We start from the raw sequence: 14,295 nt of genomic DNA, 5'->3' as shown, positions 1-14,295 counted from the left end.
TCCAAACCAAGAAGAAACAACCTAGACAAGTATAATTTATATGAGGGAATAAAGTTCTCACTGTAATTTTCAAACCTTTGAAAGTGTATTTAAAAGATATGGCCCCAAAACAAACAAAAAAGGCCAAAACCTTTACAGACTTGATGCAATCATGCCCCCTGCTGGTGGGAGAGTTGAGCAGTGGACCAGGAAGAGATCGGAGAATCACCAACAATAACAAACGATTAATCTCAAAGCAGTTTTTTGACAGTTCTTGTCCAAACCACTTAACCCTTTGAAACCTGGATTGACATCAGTGTTCTTGTGCTGTGCTCAGACACAAGTATTTAACAACCTTTGAACCCTGAGCAAATTTGTTTGTTTTCTCTCAAAAACATGCAAGTAAAGGCAACGAGCGACTTGGCGTGAATTTTCCTGTATATTGCACAAAATAAGTAAATTTTGATAAATGTTTTTTAAAGAGCTAGGGAAGAAATGTCCATAAAACTATATTTCTAATTCCCACAATGACATATTTATAATTAATTCACAGAACTATTATGGTTTTTAAGCACCTTTTTCAGGTCAATTGCTTAATTTTTTCTTTGTTTTGTTTATATTTTCTCAGTTTTTTGCACATGTTCCTGTAACTTTTTGCTAATTTCTTGAAAATGTTTGGTTCATTTCTTTAAATTGCTCACTGCCATCTTCCCATGATTTGAAAAGGAATCAAGCCAATTTGCCCAGGTTTCAAAGGGTTAAACAAGGAAAACAAAGACATTACCCTGTCTCTCTGCTTATCCTGATGTTTAAAAGGTTTTGTTTTGTTTTGTGTTTTTATTCAATTTTATTATTATTTACTATTATAACTTGTTAAAAATTAGTACATTTTGAAGTTTTAATTTCTGGTTTTAAGTTCAGTAAGTTTTCAGCAAGTAAGAACTTTACTAACCAAATGCATCAGTTTTGTTTCTCTTTTTGTGAAAAATCTATTCATTTTATGCTCAAGGTTACATGTCATTTACAAACCTTGTGAAACAGTAATAGTGACCGAGAGCTTGTATATTATGAAAAAGTAGAAAACCAGGGGCAAGGTTTACTCCATGCTCATATTGGCATGTATACTATTATACCTGTATCAAAGACAGCGTGCGCTTCGAGTCCCTGATTTAACTTTAGCAGAGTTATACTGAAGTGCAATGTAAGTCACATCACACAAATTAACAAACATACAGTATATTTATACATAAACCTTTCTAAATGTTAATGGTTTTCAAACATGTGTTAAACAACAGGAACATGATTGATTCACATTTCATGAGATGTTTCAAAGGACCAAAAATAATGTGATTCATCGGCATTCAATGATTTTATTCTAAATCACAAAACAATCTTATCCAGGATCAATGTTTTACCTGAAATTCTGTTAAAATATCTGAAATGTGAAAATGACTCAACCTGATCAGCCCCCCGTACCTTTCTTTCCTTCATACAAAAAGTAAAAGTGTAAAATGAGCGTCATTGTTTTCAAAATAAACTTCACCTCAACATGTTCTCCATCAATTAAAATGCATTGAGGCAACAACAAACATCTCTGCATGTTATTTACAGGTAATATTTCTTCCCACTGAACACGTATCTCCTCTTCCTGTAGTTCTCCTTCCTCTTCCTGCTGAGCCAGGAGAGGCGAGCTCTGTCCGTTCGGTCCTGGCTGGCTGACGGGAACACCTGGTCGGGAAAAGCCTCCTTCAGTTTGCTCAAGAAAAACACCTCCAGGCTTCGACCGGCCTGGGCCACCTCTGAGTCTGGCTGCACAGTAAGGAAGATGAATGTAAAGAGAAAAGCACAAAAATCAGAGGCTATTTTTCTGGTTTAAAATTTTATTTATCCAGGGACAATCCTAATAAAGTCAATTTGTTTCACAGGCCTGTACACTAGGACCAATAGAGAGTTCGAAATGTAGAATATATCAACAACTATTTGATAGATTGACATGAAGTCGGGGTGAAGGGGCTATAAGAAAATAAAATGGCAATACCCGAGGCAAAGTACAAAAAAAACGAAAAAGAAGTCAAGATTTGCACATTTGCACATATCATATTCTTTTGTTGTTTATAATTAATTTATTTATTATTGTGTGTCAGCTAGGATGTTTTGTTAGGTGTTTGCCTATGGCACCGAATGTGCTAGTGGCTGGTACTCGTTGCTTTCATTAGTTGGGTTGGTTAGGTTTTGGCAGGAGTGTATTAGGTTTAGGTTAAGAAAGTCAGAGGCAGAGTCAGGTAGGTCATTCCTTCACCATCAAAATATTCGTAAATTTGCATCCTGCACTCACTGTCTGTGGTGTCTGTGCCTCTCAACTTTTGACAGACTTACCTACCTACCTAAAAAATACAGACTTTGTGTTTCAGACCTCATACAGTCAGACTCTGGACATACTTTGGCTTGACCAATGTCTTGATTGAGACAATGATTTTAGATCATCATGGATTTGGAGGGGCAGCCAACTGTAAGCCTGCAGCCTAGCTTAGCCTGGCTGACCTAACCACACCAGTAACTTGGATTTTGGATGTAGGATTGTCTGAACTGGGACTTATTTTTGGTCTCGCCTGGATCATGAGCACGGACCTTGGCCAAATATGGCTTGTGAGCCTGATCACACCTATTCACTCCAATGTAGCTGCTTGCTTGGCACATATGCTGAAAAAAATTCTAGCTTTCGGGTTTGTGGTATGCAGCCAACTGAATATAGTAGTGTTTCTCCGGCTCCGTTCCTGCTTGGCCTGCTTTACACTGTGATGACGGCACAGATTTTTGAATCTCTTTACTCTTCACAGTGAACTTTCTAAAAAAAATTAAATAACCATGGCTCAAAAACTGAGAATAGAAAGATTTATAATGAATCTTGTTTGCCACTTGAGGTGCCCTGTCAACCATTTAACAGACATGTTTTTTACAATGGTGGTCTGTGGTGAAATTGTTTAAAATCTTGGTCATATCTTACACACTGCACCTTTAAATGTTAAAATCAAATAAATCAACTGAGGTTTAACATTAACTGGTGGATGGAAACAATCTGACTGACAGTCTCAACATAATAAGATCAAAAGTGAAAAAGTGGCCCAGTTCTCTGCTACATATGGAATATATTCCCACAGGTTACAGTGCAGATATAATTCAATTACTCTCGAAATTAGATTAAAGCATAAAAACCCACTTACGTAATTGAACGTAGCGCAGTTCTTCAACATGAGCAGCACGTCATCGACAAACTGCTCAGCGGTGAAGTAGTGAAGAGTGTTGCTCTTATCCAGTTTCCTGCGGATCATTGACAGGTCAATGGGCCTCTTGATGATCTGGTAGTAGTTTCGGGCCTGGAGCACATTCACAGAAATTAGATCATAGTGGGAGGGATTGTTTTCATTTTATCATTTTGTTATGAGGTAAAGTAGGTAAATGGAACATTTTATATGTAGAGTACAGTACAGCAAATTGTTTTCTCTGCTGAGGCAAGTTGTTCATCCAGTACATACTGGTATCACTTTGTACTGTTTTAAATGAGGCCAGCATTACAGGTTTATAGTTGCTTAAAGATTTGTAATAGGTTGCTTTGTTCCATTCGATACTTGGTGAAAAAAAAATAAAATAAAATGAAATAAAAAGTTTGGATGATCAGAAAAAAAACATTCCATTGATCTGGAAATGAGGTGAATTTGAATCTATGTCAGTGTCAATCTGTTGGACTGACCAGGACGCTGACGGGTTCATGGAACGGAGCACTGAGCGTGTGACAGTACAACAGCAGAGTCAGCTTTTCACACCTCTGCACAGGAAACACACACACACACACACACACACAGACACACACACACACACACAGACATACACAGTCAATAAAAACATCTGTACATCTACTCAGTGACTGATTCCAAAGTCAAAGTCTGGGAAACAAATAATGTTATAAAGAAAAATCCAAGTGATTTTGCAGGTTTAGAAGAAACTAGAAATATCGCCATGCGATTGTATGCCTCCGCGCACCAGTCACGTTGCACTTACAGTTTACATCCATGTCTGAGAAGACCTTTGACCACTAAAATCTAATCAGTTCATTTTTAATCCATTCAAGTTTCTATGCCACATTTGAAGAAATTCTATCAAGGCGGTCTTGAGATATTGATTGAATGAGACAGACCAAGAAACAGACCAAGTTAAAGAGACCTTTGACCACCAAAATCTAATCAGTTCATCCTTGAGTCCAAGTGGATGTTTGTGCTAAATCTGAAGAATATCTCTCACAGTGTTCTTGAGGTATCGGGTTTACAAGAATGGGCAGATGGACCCAAAAACATAATGCTCCTCAGCTACCGCCAATATAAAAACATAAAATCATAAGCATAAAAACGCCTATCTTTGTTCTTTTTCTCACTTTGAATTGCAGATTGTTAGACTGTTTGACCACTAGAAGCTGCTTATACTTTTTTTTCCTCCAGGTTAAGTAAAATAAAGAAATGAACACTTTCAGATCTGATGATGGTCAAACAGCTGCAGCTCACCCTCTGGTCCTGGTTGGACAGTGTGTACGGAGCTTTGACTTCTCCACAGGAGTACTTGCTCTCACAGGCGTATGTCTCCACAGGCTCTCGGTCAGTTCTGCACAGTGTGCACACCCAGTCACCTCTGCGGGACACACAGTACCTTCATTAATTCATAAAAATGAATTTAGAAAGAGTTGGGAACAATTGGCCCAACTCACAGTGAGTGCGCTGATTGTATCTATAGCTGAGAGGTAAGCGTAGGCACTTACAGTGGAAAGCTGATGAGTGGAGGTATATGACAAGCCAAATGGTAAACTTTAGGGCAGCGGTCACAGCAGAGCAGATCTCCTCCATTCAGACAAACAGCACAGAAATCTTCACTCTCCATCTCCTCAGTCCCTGATACAGGTCCAGGCTTCTGCACGGACCAGTCCCCCTCCTCATCTCGTGAGCTGCGAAGATCAGGTCTTGTATCTTCAATATTGTTCATTTGAACTTCTTCACATTTGATTTCATCTTCCAGCTCCAGGGGTCGATCTGCTCGATCTGATTCCAGTTCGGGAACCAGCTCGACCACCACGGTCTGCTCTCGATCTGGATCCAAATAAAATGTCTCAGTTTTCCCATCCGGGTCCCATTCTTCAGATTCAGAATCCAACAGGATGTACGGCTGATCTGGATTAGAGTCACAGTCGAAGCCTGAGTCCTGCTCTGGTTCTTCAGAGGGCGAGCTGTCTGGACAGATCGGTTCAGTCCAGGAGGTCGGGGCTGTTTCTGGTTGGCTGAGACCAAACTGAGGCGACGCTTTTCTTACCTCCAAACTGTTTGCCTCATGTTGACTGAATCCATTCTGTGAACAGAGACAAAAAAGATTATAAAAATGAGCTAATTTTCAGTGAAAGTTAAGTTAAGTTGTATGTACACCTTTGTCTCCTTACTTGTTGAGGCTGATCCAAACAGACGGTATCGCCATGGAGCTCGGCTTGTGTTTGCATTGGCAGTCGTACCAGACAAACCACAGGCTGCAGAGATGATACAGACCAGAAGTTCAGACGCTCCAGGGTCACTACGGGTATGCAGGAGTTACCCAGAATCCTTTGGGCCTCTGGGTGAATTCTGTAGGAATAAATTAAATCTTGATCAGTGGAAACGTCTGTAGACATTGTTCTTTCATAAATTTTAATCTTCTTTCTTTATGAAGCTAGAGCTTCTGGCACGTGGCTCCTTCTAAAACCATAAATTGTCATTTCTAGGCAGATTTAGTCCAAAAACGTATGATAGTACATTGGTTGTCTGCACAAACATATGGATCATGCATATCCTTGAAGGCCTGCATAAACTGTCAGTATAATGCCCAAAAACACACTCAGACAATCTGTGAACACATTAGTATATGCAGACACCTATTGCAAAATAAACACATCTATCTGTGCATCCTACTAATCAAGTTAGCAATCAGAGGTTCCTATAAACAGAGCCCAGCAAGCTGTAACCAATCTGTATCCAATTCTCAACTGAAAGCAAAGAAGACTATTTCCTGCCTTTAAAGTTATTTTCCCAGTGTGCTGTTACAAGAGCATGTGCTGCATGCTGTCCTTTATTTTACCTTATTCTTTTCAATAAAGCTGCAACATCTTTTCCAGGTTGTCGTTTTTCAGATGGAGAGGGTGCTCTTGTCTTTCCGTGGCAGGATTGACTTGACTCCTTTTCTGTCTCACAGAATTGCATATTGCAGAGCTGTTTAAAAAGAGATAGCGCCGTCATTTTCATTAAACCAGAATATGAATAAAGTATTAATTATGCTTTAATTTTCCTCCTCTTCCTTAGCATTTTAAGACTCATGCAGCTGATGTGATAACCCTCTGCTCAATTGTGATTTTATATCACTGTCTGTGTCTGTATTACATGTTCTGCTGGGAGGCTCGGCTCCTCTGTTGTGGTTATGGGATTTGAAACAGTCTCAGATGACATGGCCTCAAGTGTCAGCTGTACTGTACACCTGGCTACCCGTGGCAACAGGGTGGCCCTTCTTTGGGGAAAGTTGCTATGGCGCCTGTGAGGCAAGTGTGCCACCCCTCCAGGCGGACTGGGCCTCTGGGGGTGAAAAAACAGATGAGAAAACACAGAAGAAGCTGCTAGTTTGAAATCTCCTGTGTGCTCAATGTTTGACGGCAAAATACAAGAATGAAAACAAAAAGGAAACCACCAAAGAAGACACAGATGAATCATTTTAAGATTGATTGGACAAGTCAGTTGTGCAAAAAATGTAATATCTCAAGTTAAACGAATACAGAGAAACAAGATATTATGCACATGATGATTAGTAACACAACATTAACAATTTATAGTAATCAAAATAAAGTTGGATCATAGTTGTACCTTACCTGAGTGTGAATACAAGCAGTCGCAAGATGTCTGCTTGAGAAAACCAGGTGATTGTGAGCGAAGGATGAGCAGAATGGCACTGTTGTCCAGTATCAAGGGGGACACAGGTGATTTGATTGGTGGAGAGCTAATCCAGCCTCAGCCTCCTGATATTTCAGCTCCTCACAGCAGTTTTTCCTATCAACTACTGAGCTAATCATGTGATGCTATTATTTGTCTTTCAACATCACCGGGGACTTAAGTGCACAGAGCCTGTAGAAAAAACTGCAGCAATGAAGCATCAAGCATGAAATGAAGAACATGAATTAGTGAATCATTTTAAAAAAAAAAACAGTACTTAACTTTTGATGAAGTTTGATGAAGTTGAATTTGATCGAGGCTCAGGTGCTGAAGTTTATCATTTCTTCAGTTGGAGGTACTGAGAGGTTACTAGTCACAGGGTGTAAAGTTGACTCAAGCTTTGAATAACAGACCAACTGTATGTAAATCAACTTCAGCTCTGTCTGATGTAGAGTCACCCGATAATCTGATGATGCATTCATCTTATTCATGTTACTATTTTCATAACCTAGACCTACATACTCCATAAAATAGATTCCAAACATGGTATAATATATCCTACACCTATCCTATCACAGCCTACATCCTATCCTACTATACAGAGCACATCATTTAACGTTACATGAAGAAGAACTCAGTAATTTAGGCTACAGCAAAGATATTCCCTCAAAGGCTTCATGAAATCAGATATTAACAAGTGCCGAAAGTCTTTGATGCACACACACAAACTTTTCTCGGTCTGAAAGTAGTTATCTTACCCACAGGTTTTAAGACAACGGAGTTCACTCCCTGCACCCTGGCAGAAGATACCCTGGGCTGTTCTGTTGACTTATGATTTGACTACAAATTCAAAGCCTACATAAGTCATCACTGACAGTTACTGAATTAACTCATCCGCTAAGTGATGTGAACGTGCCTGATGATGCAGAAAATGCAGCAGTCCCAACTTGTTTCTATCACAGCAGACTTGGTTTCTACTGTAAATCCTCATAAAAGCCACATAAGCGTATTCGTAATCATAGTGCACGGTGACTTTAGAATGATGCATCTTTCGTTATGTGCAACACTAATCATAGTTTTACTTCAAGTGAATAAAGTCTTACTGGTTTGTGTTTGATAAGAGGGAGGTTTGTGATTATGTGAATGTTTGCTCATGAGGCCAACATGTGTGCAAAGTCATCACTGCAGCTTTGATAAATTAATTTATTCATGAAATTTTATTTGTACAGGTAGATACAGTAAGATTGCATTAACCTGTTCACACGGAGAGCATATTCATGAAATAAACACAGAGGTAAAAAAAAAGGGGTGGGGGGGTGAAAGTAAGTGACATTACATTTGGATCCACAATAACAGCACCACATATCTCATTTCAACAACTCACCTACAATAAGGCACAAAAGCACTGTATTTTCACCTCTTTTGTCAAATGTGTGGAAATAAGAGCCACGATCCAAAGTCTGTGGTCTGCGGCAGTAAAAAATAAGAGTTTTCAAGAGGGACATCTTACCCTATTTAAACATTTTAAAAATCAGCTGAATGCTGGAGCTGCATGGTAGGGATGAATGACCATTTTTCACAGTTTCTGGCTGTGATAAATGATGCAATTTTCGTAAGTACTGAAGTAAAGCATTAGTACAGTATTTGAGTAAATGTACATCCCTCTATGTTAGGTGGCTGAATATTCACCAAAACAGTCATTTCTATCCTCCATCACTGGGCGTCGCTGTGAGTTTCTTTGCACTTTGTTATCTGTGCCCAAATCTCGCACAAAACCGCGAGGTTTACAAATCCCGTTCCTCTTTCAACTAGCCTCCAAGATGGTAGGTGCTATCATGAAACCCTGTGCTTTGAAATGTAGTTAAATCTGTGCCCATCCTTGGTCATTCGGACAGCAAACCATCATTCGATAGCGGTTTATAGTACACCCAACACCCGCGGTCTCTTACTTGGCGTTTTTAATCGGGGGTAACTAACATTATGTGAATTTGTGAGCGCTTTGCTGTGTGAGAGCTGGGCCGTTGGCTGTAGCCGTCAGCTAGCATATTCCGTCTGTACTCGCGTGTTTCAACCACGATTATAAACCTCTGTTGTCTACATAAACGTGATAAAGGTAGTCTGATTTAACAATGTCAGTTTTGGGGAATAACTTGCTCGACGTCCAGTCTGCTGAACGTGCAAAGCGACAGCAGTCTGCCGGTTGAGTTAGCATTAGCTTCACAGGATTCTAGTCAGCATGAATGCAGTGAGCGATGGGTTCAAGCATGTAGTGTTTTTCCGTTTTTAGATGTACCGAGGACTTGCGGACATATGTTGTGTGAAATATTTGCTGTTCACAGTTGATCGGCTGCGAGGGTTGTTAATAAATCCACGTTGCGTAAGGTTGTGCGGCTAATTTAGTCAGCCGGCTAGCTCCCATGGTTGTGACAGGACATTGATTGTTGTACGTTTACTCGTTTTAATCGATATCAAAAATCTACATCAACAGCCAACCAAGAAGACCAAGACCAGGAAGCTCCGAGGACATGTCAGCCACGGACATGGTCGCATTGGTGAGTTCAGTCTCTTGGTAAAGGTGATTGTAGTAGTTGCATCACTTCATATGTTTGTCGCTCATGGTTAACTCTTACTTGTCCACCAACAGGCAAGCACAGAAAGCATCCTGGAGGTCGTGGTAATGCTGGTGGTATGCATCACCACAGAATCAACTTCGACAAATAGTAAGTGCTGCATGACATGTCTGATGGTGTGTTGAAGCAAAATTTTGGGTGTTTTCTTGATAGCACGCCAATGCGTTGGCAGTAATTTGTTTCAGATCTGTATATGTGCCAAAATATGCTATCTGAACAAAATATATGTGCCGTGTACTGTCATGTAAACATTTCTGTCGCTAAAGGCGATGCAAAGTTTGTTTATAGATTTGGGGAAAATAGCTAGAGAGCAATACTTGATTTGCAAATGGCTAGAGATGTCTCAAAGTTGGGACAGATAGGGATTGGCGATTAAAAGCCTGTTGTGATCAGATCCTATGTTTACATTAGCTCTCACGTAGGTGTTTTTACTTGCAAAGCTTTTATGCACATCAACGCAATAAGTGCAACCACCGCCATCTCCCCGTCTCTCCTCCAGTCTACTGAGCACTGTGTGTGCAAGAGCCGGGGCTGTACCCTGGCCACCGGGAAACACCACACACACCATAAACAACAACAAAACACTGACTGAGAACGTTGGTTATTTACTTAAGTTCTGAGTCCTCGTTTCATTTCAACTCCATGTGAGACTCTCTTGCATTCTCATGTCGTCTGTGGCACATGGCGTTTAACTGCCCTGCCCGGAAGAGAGAGAGAGGGATGGAGACAGCAACCACACTCACCTTAAGTGCAACTTAGCCCTCAGCGCTAAAAGCAGAGTGATTTGTTAGTGTAGCGTAATCCGGTCAAAAGATGCGCAGATGATGAAAATGAAGACTCTTGGAGGGATGGAAAAATTCCATTGAGACACGGACAAGGCCAAAAAGATTCAAGAGAGTTTGGTCTATTATAACATGTTATTTTGTATGAAGTAAATACAAAACTTGAATTGTTTGGTCACAGTGAGTTTTTTCTTAATGCATTGCAGAGCTTTTCAATCATCAGTCATATTCATTGGATTGATTTTAATAACTTTAATGTACTAGACGCATCATATCGGGACAGATTATCAGTAGATACTATGTTGTGGAACTTGGCTTAAGTAGCCTCAATCAACGCGGTGGAAGTTCGGTTAAAAGTAAATTTACAGAGGAGCAGTGCCTTTCAGATAAGGGATAAAGAGACTGACAGCAATGCCAGCAAAATGAGCTGCAGTGTGTGCCACAGGTACAAGGCAGTGGTGGAGAAAGTATTCAGATCCTTTACTTTACTTTAGTGAAAGTATCAATAGTTCAAAGTCATACTTAAGTAAATGTGTCTATGCAAGCATCACTAGTAAAATGTACTTTTAAAGGAACCGACTTAAAGTAAAAGAAGTCAAAATGCAGGAAAGTATTCCCTGTCAGTGTTTTCTTAATATATTTGATGCTCCTGGATGAATCTTCCTATTGCATTGTGCATGTTGCATTTTGCTGCTGTAGATGTTTAAAGTTGTGCTCATTTAACTCCTTTATATCCTGTTGGTTAGTTAATCTGCAGCAGTCCATCATATTCGAGAAGATGGTCGTGTGTATTGTGGCTGTCCCCTGAGAACCATGTATCTCTAAAACAGCTCTGTTTTCAGCTTTGTAGCAGTGCTTTTCCCACTCCCTTTGCCAATGTTATAACTAAAACTCAGCATCAACACATCTGTTGATGCATGGATCGAGGGCGGACAGTTGATCGGGACATCCCTTCAACCAGCAATTATACGTTTATCAATCAACTTGAACATATCTGTCACTTAAATTGTTGTGCAATGCTTTCTGACATGTATCTGCTCTGTAGCCTGGTGCTACAGTGTCTGTTCAGTCGGTAGTTGTGAACAATGCCGTTATAGAGACTAGAGTCTCATCTTGACACAAATCATTGTCTTGGTGTGCTAGAGTCCTCTTAGAGTGAAGGCTGGTCCTATTCACCGACTGGCTCTGTGTAGGCCAGTCAGCCACATGGGCAGCCACAAGCTGTTTCACCCTGATCCTGATACTGAGGTCACATCAAATTGTTTTCAGAAATGTGATGCAGACTTTAAAATGCGATGGGGTTCTGTCTAAAATGTGCACATCTTGGAATTTTGAATATGATGGGATTATGTTACCGAAACATGCAAATATTAATATTGGTCTCGTGGTTGCATATTGATACCAAGTATGTTTTTAATCTGGTGTAATTATGCAGTAAATGTTGTGCAAATTTTAAGGGGAAATTTGATACTTGGATTAATCTCAGAGTTTTTGGTTTTAAAAAACATTGTCTGTGAGTCTAAAACATGTGCAGAACATTATCGTCATGTCCAGAGAGATTTACAGCTTCACATAATGTATAACTTAACATATATAAAGTTACCAAGACAGCAGTTTTTCAGGTTATGTCCTTGAGTCATTGTATATTTCCAACTCTGGATATTCAATTGACCCTTGTCTCTCCTCCCCGTGTGTCTCCTCAGCCATCCGGGGTACTTCGGTAAGGTGGGTATGAGACATTACCACCTGAAGAGAAACACAGCCCACTGCCCCACCATCAACCTGGACAAGCTGTGGACGCTGGTGAGCGAGCAGACCAGGCTCAACTATGGCAAGAAGCCCGACGGACCCGCACCCATCATCGATGCTGTGCGCGCTGTAAGTATTGGTCGATATTTTCATTATTGACATAAGATTTTGTCACCAGCCCTCATCGCTATAAAAACAACGGCGGAGGGAGTTGGGGTCAGTTAGAACCTGAATGTCTGGGAGTATGCACTTCTAACAGGCTGATGTGTTTCCCTCACACTCGCCTTTGTGCAAGTTTTTCTTAAGACTGAAAATATCAGCGTATCTCAAAAGACTTAAAGGAACATTTTTAAGTAAGTGTTTTAAACCGTGGAAGAGAAATCCTTTAAGACCCAAGATACAGACACAACACAGTTTCAATGTTTTAAACAGCTGTAGAAAAAACAGTAGCTGGTGTGGTTCTGGTGAACTTTCCAGCTACAGTGAATATAGCAAAGGTGGCACTGAATTTGATTAAATTACTGTACATCAGACCAAACCTCAGGCACGGTCCAGTCAGCAGTGTGAGAACATTTTTGCTTTTTCTGTGAAGTTAATTTATAAAGTTAATCTACATCTGTGTTCTTTCGTGTCCATGTGGTTGATTTAATAAAACCCAGGAAATGTTGACTCCTTTTTTTAAAAATATGTACACCCCCACCTCCAAAAAATGAGGTATGAACTTAAAAGCTGAAAAATACAGGGTCCGGACCAAAGTGTTGATTTAGAGAATTGTTAGACCCTTCACTATCATGCCTGACAGAAAGGGAAAGTTGTGCCCAAAAAAAAATGGAATGGTGAAATTTGAAACATGTACAAACTCTTTCTCCCCACTGTGTTGCCTGCATATTGTCCTCATGTGAAAGTAAAATATTGCAAAAGAATAAAAAAGCAAATATTCCACCAACATAATTCAGATGTTTGAAAATGAATTGCTGAACATTTTATCGGATGACGATTTGTATGTACTTGTAGATGTGTTGTGTTAGTTGGAGACTTTTCATGACTATATTTGTATTGTGCTTATATAATTGGATTAAATGATTAAATGATTCTAATGTAACACTGCTGTTAACAGCATTTTATTGGACATTGAATTCCTGACATGCTTCTCTTGATCGTAGTTGACCCAAAGTATTATGGACTTTGTTTTCCTCTTTAGGTTGCATTAATGATGTGTTTTTTTTTCTTTTTTTTCGCAGGGCTACTACAAAGTCTTGGGCAAAGGCAAACTGCCCAAGCAGCCTGTGATCGTCAAGGCCAAGTTCTTCAGCCGGAGGGCCGAGGAGAAGATCAAGGCAGTGGGAGGAGCCTGTGTGCTGATGGCATAATGTTCCTGTCAGTGTGTTTTTGCAAAAATAAACTGTATAAATGGAAACATGTCTGTCATGTCTGATTTAAATGATTTCATATATGGCAGTTATAGTATGTGCTTGAGCTTCTGCTCTTTCAAAACAGTGGCAGTGTTTTTTGCCTGCATGTTGATCTGCAAATTTGATATTGACAGTCAAATTGCATTTTGCTACAATGAAAATCCTGCGTAGTAAAGTTAAAATAATTTATGCAATAAATAATAGTAGTAAAATGTTTAATTTTTGTATAACAGAACAACTGTCTTATTGGGCAACTCAAGCTACTTTAGCTGCACTGTAACTTGTCCCATGATAATACTTTTGAGTCACCTCAGGGTTACTGCAGCCCTCAAAGTATTTGAAAAGACCTCGATTTAACTTTTGGGACACTGAAAAGTGATGGCAATGTATCTTGATTTACAGTGATGACAAACAGGGAAAGGAAGGGCTATATTATGCATTTTGGCTCAGCCAGGAAGCCACTAGACTTATAAAATAAAATCATTAGCAGTGGTACTCAAACTTGTTGGCTTGTGGCATATCAAAAATAGAAAAGGTATCTTCTTGTGACACCTCATCATAGCTTGTCTTTGAGCAGTTAAGCTAGTAAATGCACAGACCTACCTTTCCAAATTGTCTATTTTGAGAGGAGTGATTTCCTATGAATTATACCAAGATTACAGGGGGGAAAGTGATATCATTATATTTAGTATATTTGTATGCATTTATTATTTAATAACCCCTAGTGTAGAAGTGTCTGGGGTGGCCACCAAGAAATCAGTAT

The 14,295-nt window shown here is 39.7% G+C and overlaps 2 protein-coding genes and 1 non-coding gene across 4 annotated transcripts; 2 read left to right on the top strand and 1 right to left on the bottom strand.

Annotated features, from left to right (window-relative positions):
- Positions 1-332: 332 nt before the first annotated feature.
- LOC121950126 (uncharacterized) lies at positions 333-7,704 on the bottom strand. Of its 2 annotated transcripts, XM_042496044.2 has the most exons (9): positions 6,899-7,703; positions 6,420-6,608; positions 6,121-6,251; positions 5,453-5,630; positions 4,784-5,364; positions 4,533-4,656; positions 3,728-3,802; positions 3,201-3,353; positions 334-1,788 (listed from the first exon to the last, which is right to left on the bottom strand). In XM_042496044.2, the coding sequence occupies exons 2-9, from the start codon at positions 6,483-6,485 to the stop codon at positions 1,585-1,587; spliced, it is 1,512 nt and encodes a 503-aa protein (XP_042351978.2). In that variant the 5' UTR covers positions 6,486-6,608; positions 6,899-7,703; the 3' UTR covers positions 334-1,584. The 2 variants fall into 2 exon arrangements, with proteins under 2 accessions (XP_087935560.1, XP_042351978.2); XM_088079434.1 differs by lacking the exon at positions 3,728-3,802 and having other exon boundaries at positions 333-1,788; positions 6,899-7,704.
- A 993-nt stretch (positions 7,705-8,697) lies between these two features.
- Positions 8,698-13,537, top strand: rpl27a (ribosomal protein L27a). Its single transcript, XM_042496048.2, has 5 exons — positions 8,698-8,782; positions 9,448-9,511; positions 9,604-9,679; positions 12,075-12,249; positions 13,362-13,537. Exons 1-5 carry the CDS (start codon positions 8,780-8,782, stop codon positions 13,488-13,490), a joined length of 447 nt encoding a protein of 148 aa, XP_042351982.2. The 5' UTR covers positions 8,698-8,779; the 3' UTR covers positions 13,491-13,537.
- Positions 11,465-11,593, top strand: LOC121950819 (small nucleolar RNA SNORA3/SNORA45 family). The gene has a single exon (XR_006106349.1). It is a non-coding gene; the product is annotated as a small nucleolar RNA SNORA3/SNORA45 family (small nucleolar RNA).
- Positions 13,538-14,295: the final 758 nt, after the last annotated feature.

Source organism: Plectropomus leopardus, chromosome 7 (assembly GCF_026936395.1).
Source record: "Plectropomus leopardus strain MGB_pleo_1.0 chromosome 7, ASM2693639v1, whole genome shotgun sequence".
NCBI lineage: Eukaryota > Metazoa > Chordata > Actinopteri > Perciformes > Serranidae > Plectropomus > Plectropomus leopardus.
The sequence above is the reverse complement of the archived record's forward strand: the minus strand, read 5'-3'. Positions and strand labels throughout refer to the sequence as shown.

What these genes read in the sequence shown, in the direction of transcription:
- LOC121950126 (XM_042496044.2), bottom strand. Translation starts at nt 6,485, where the DNA reads ATGTCATCTGAGACTGTTTCAAATCCCATAACCACAACAGAGGAGCCG. An exon ending in GTTTGGATCAGCCTCAACAA is followed by an intron (nt 5,365 to 5,452) that starts GTAAGGAGACAA and finishes CTCTGTTCACAG; the next exon opens with AATGGATTCAGTCAACATGA. An exon ending in CCACTCATCAGCTTTCCACT is followed by an intron (nt 4,657 to 4,783) that starts GTAAGTGCCTAC and finishes TGTGTCCCGCAG; the next exon opens with AGGTGACTGGGTGTGCACAC.
- rpl27a (XM_042496048.2), top strand. An exon ending in AGAATCAACTTCGACAAATA is followed by an intron (nt 9,680 to 12,074) that starts GTAAGTGCTGCA and finishes GTGTCTCCTCAG; the next exon opens with CCATCCGGGGTACTTCGGTA. An exon ending in TCATCGATGCTGTGCGCGCT is followed by an intron (nt 12,250 to 13,361) that starts GTAAGTATTGGT and finishes TTTTTTTCGCAG; the next exon opens with GGCTACTACAAAGTCTTGGG.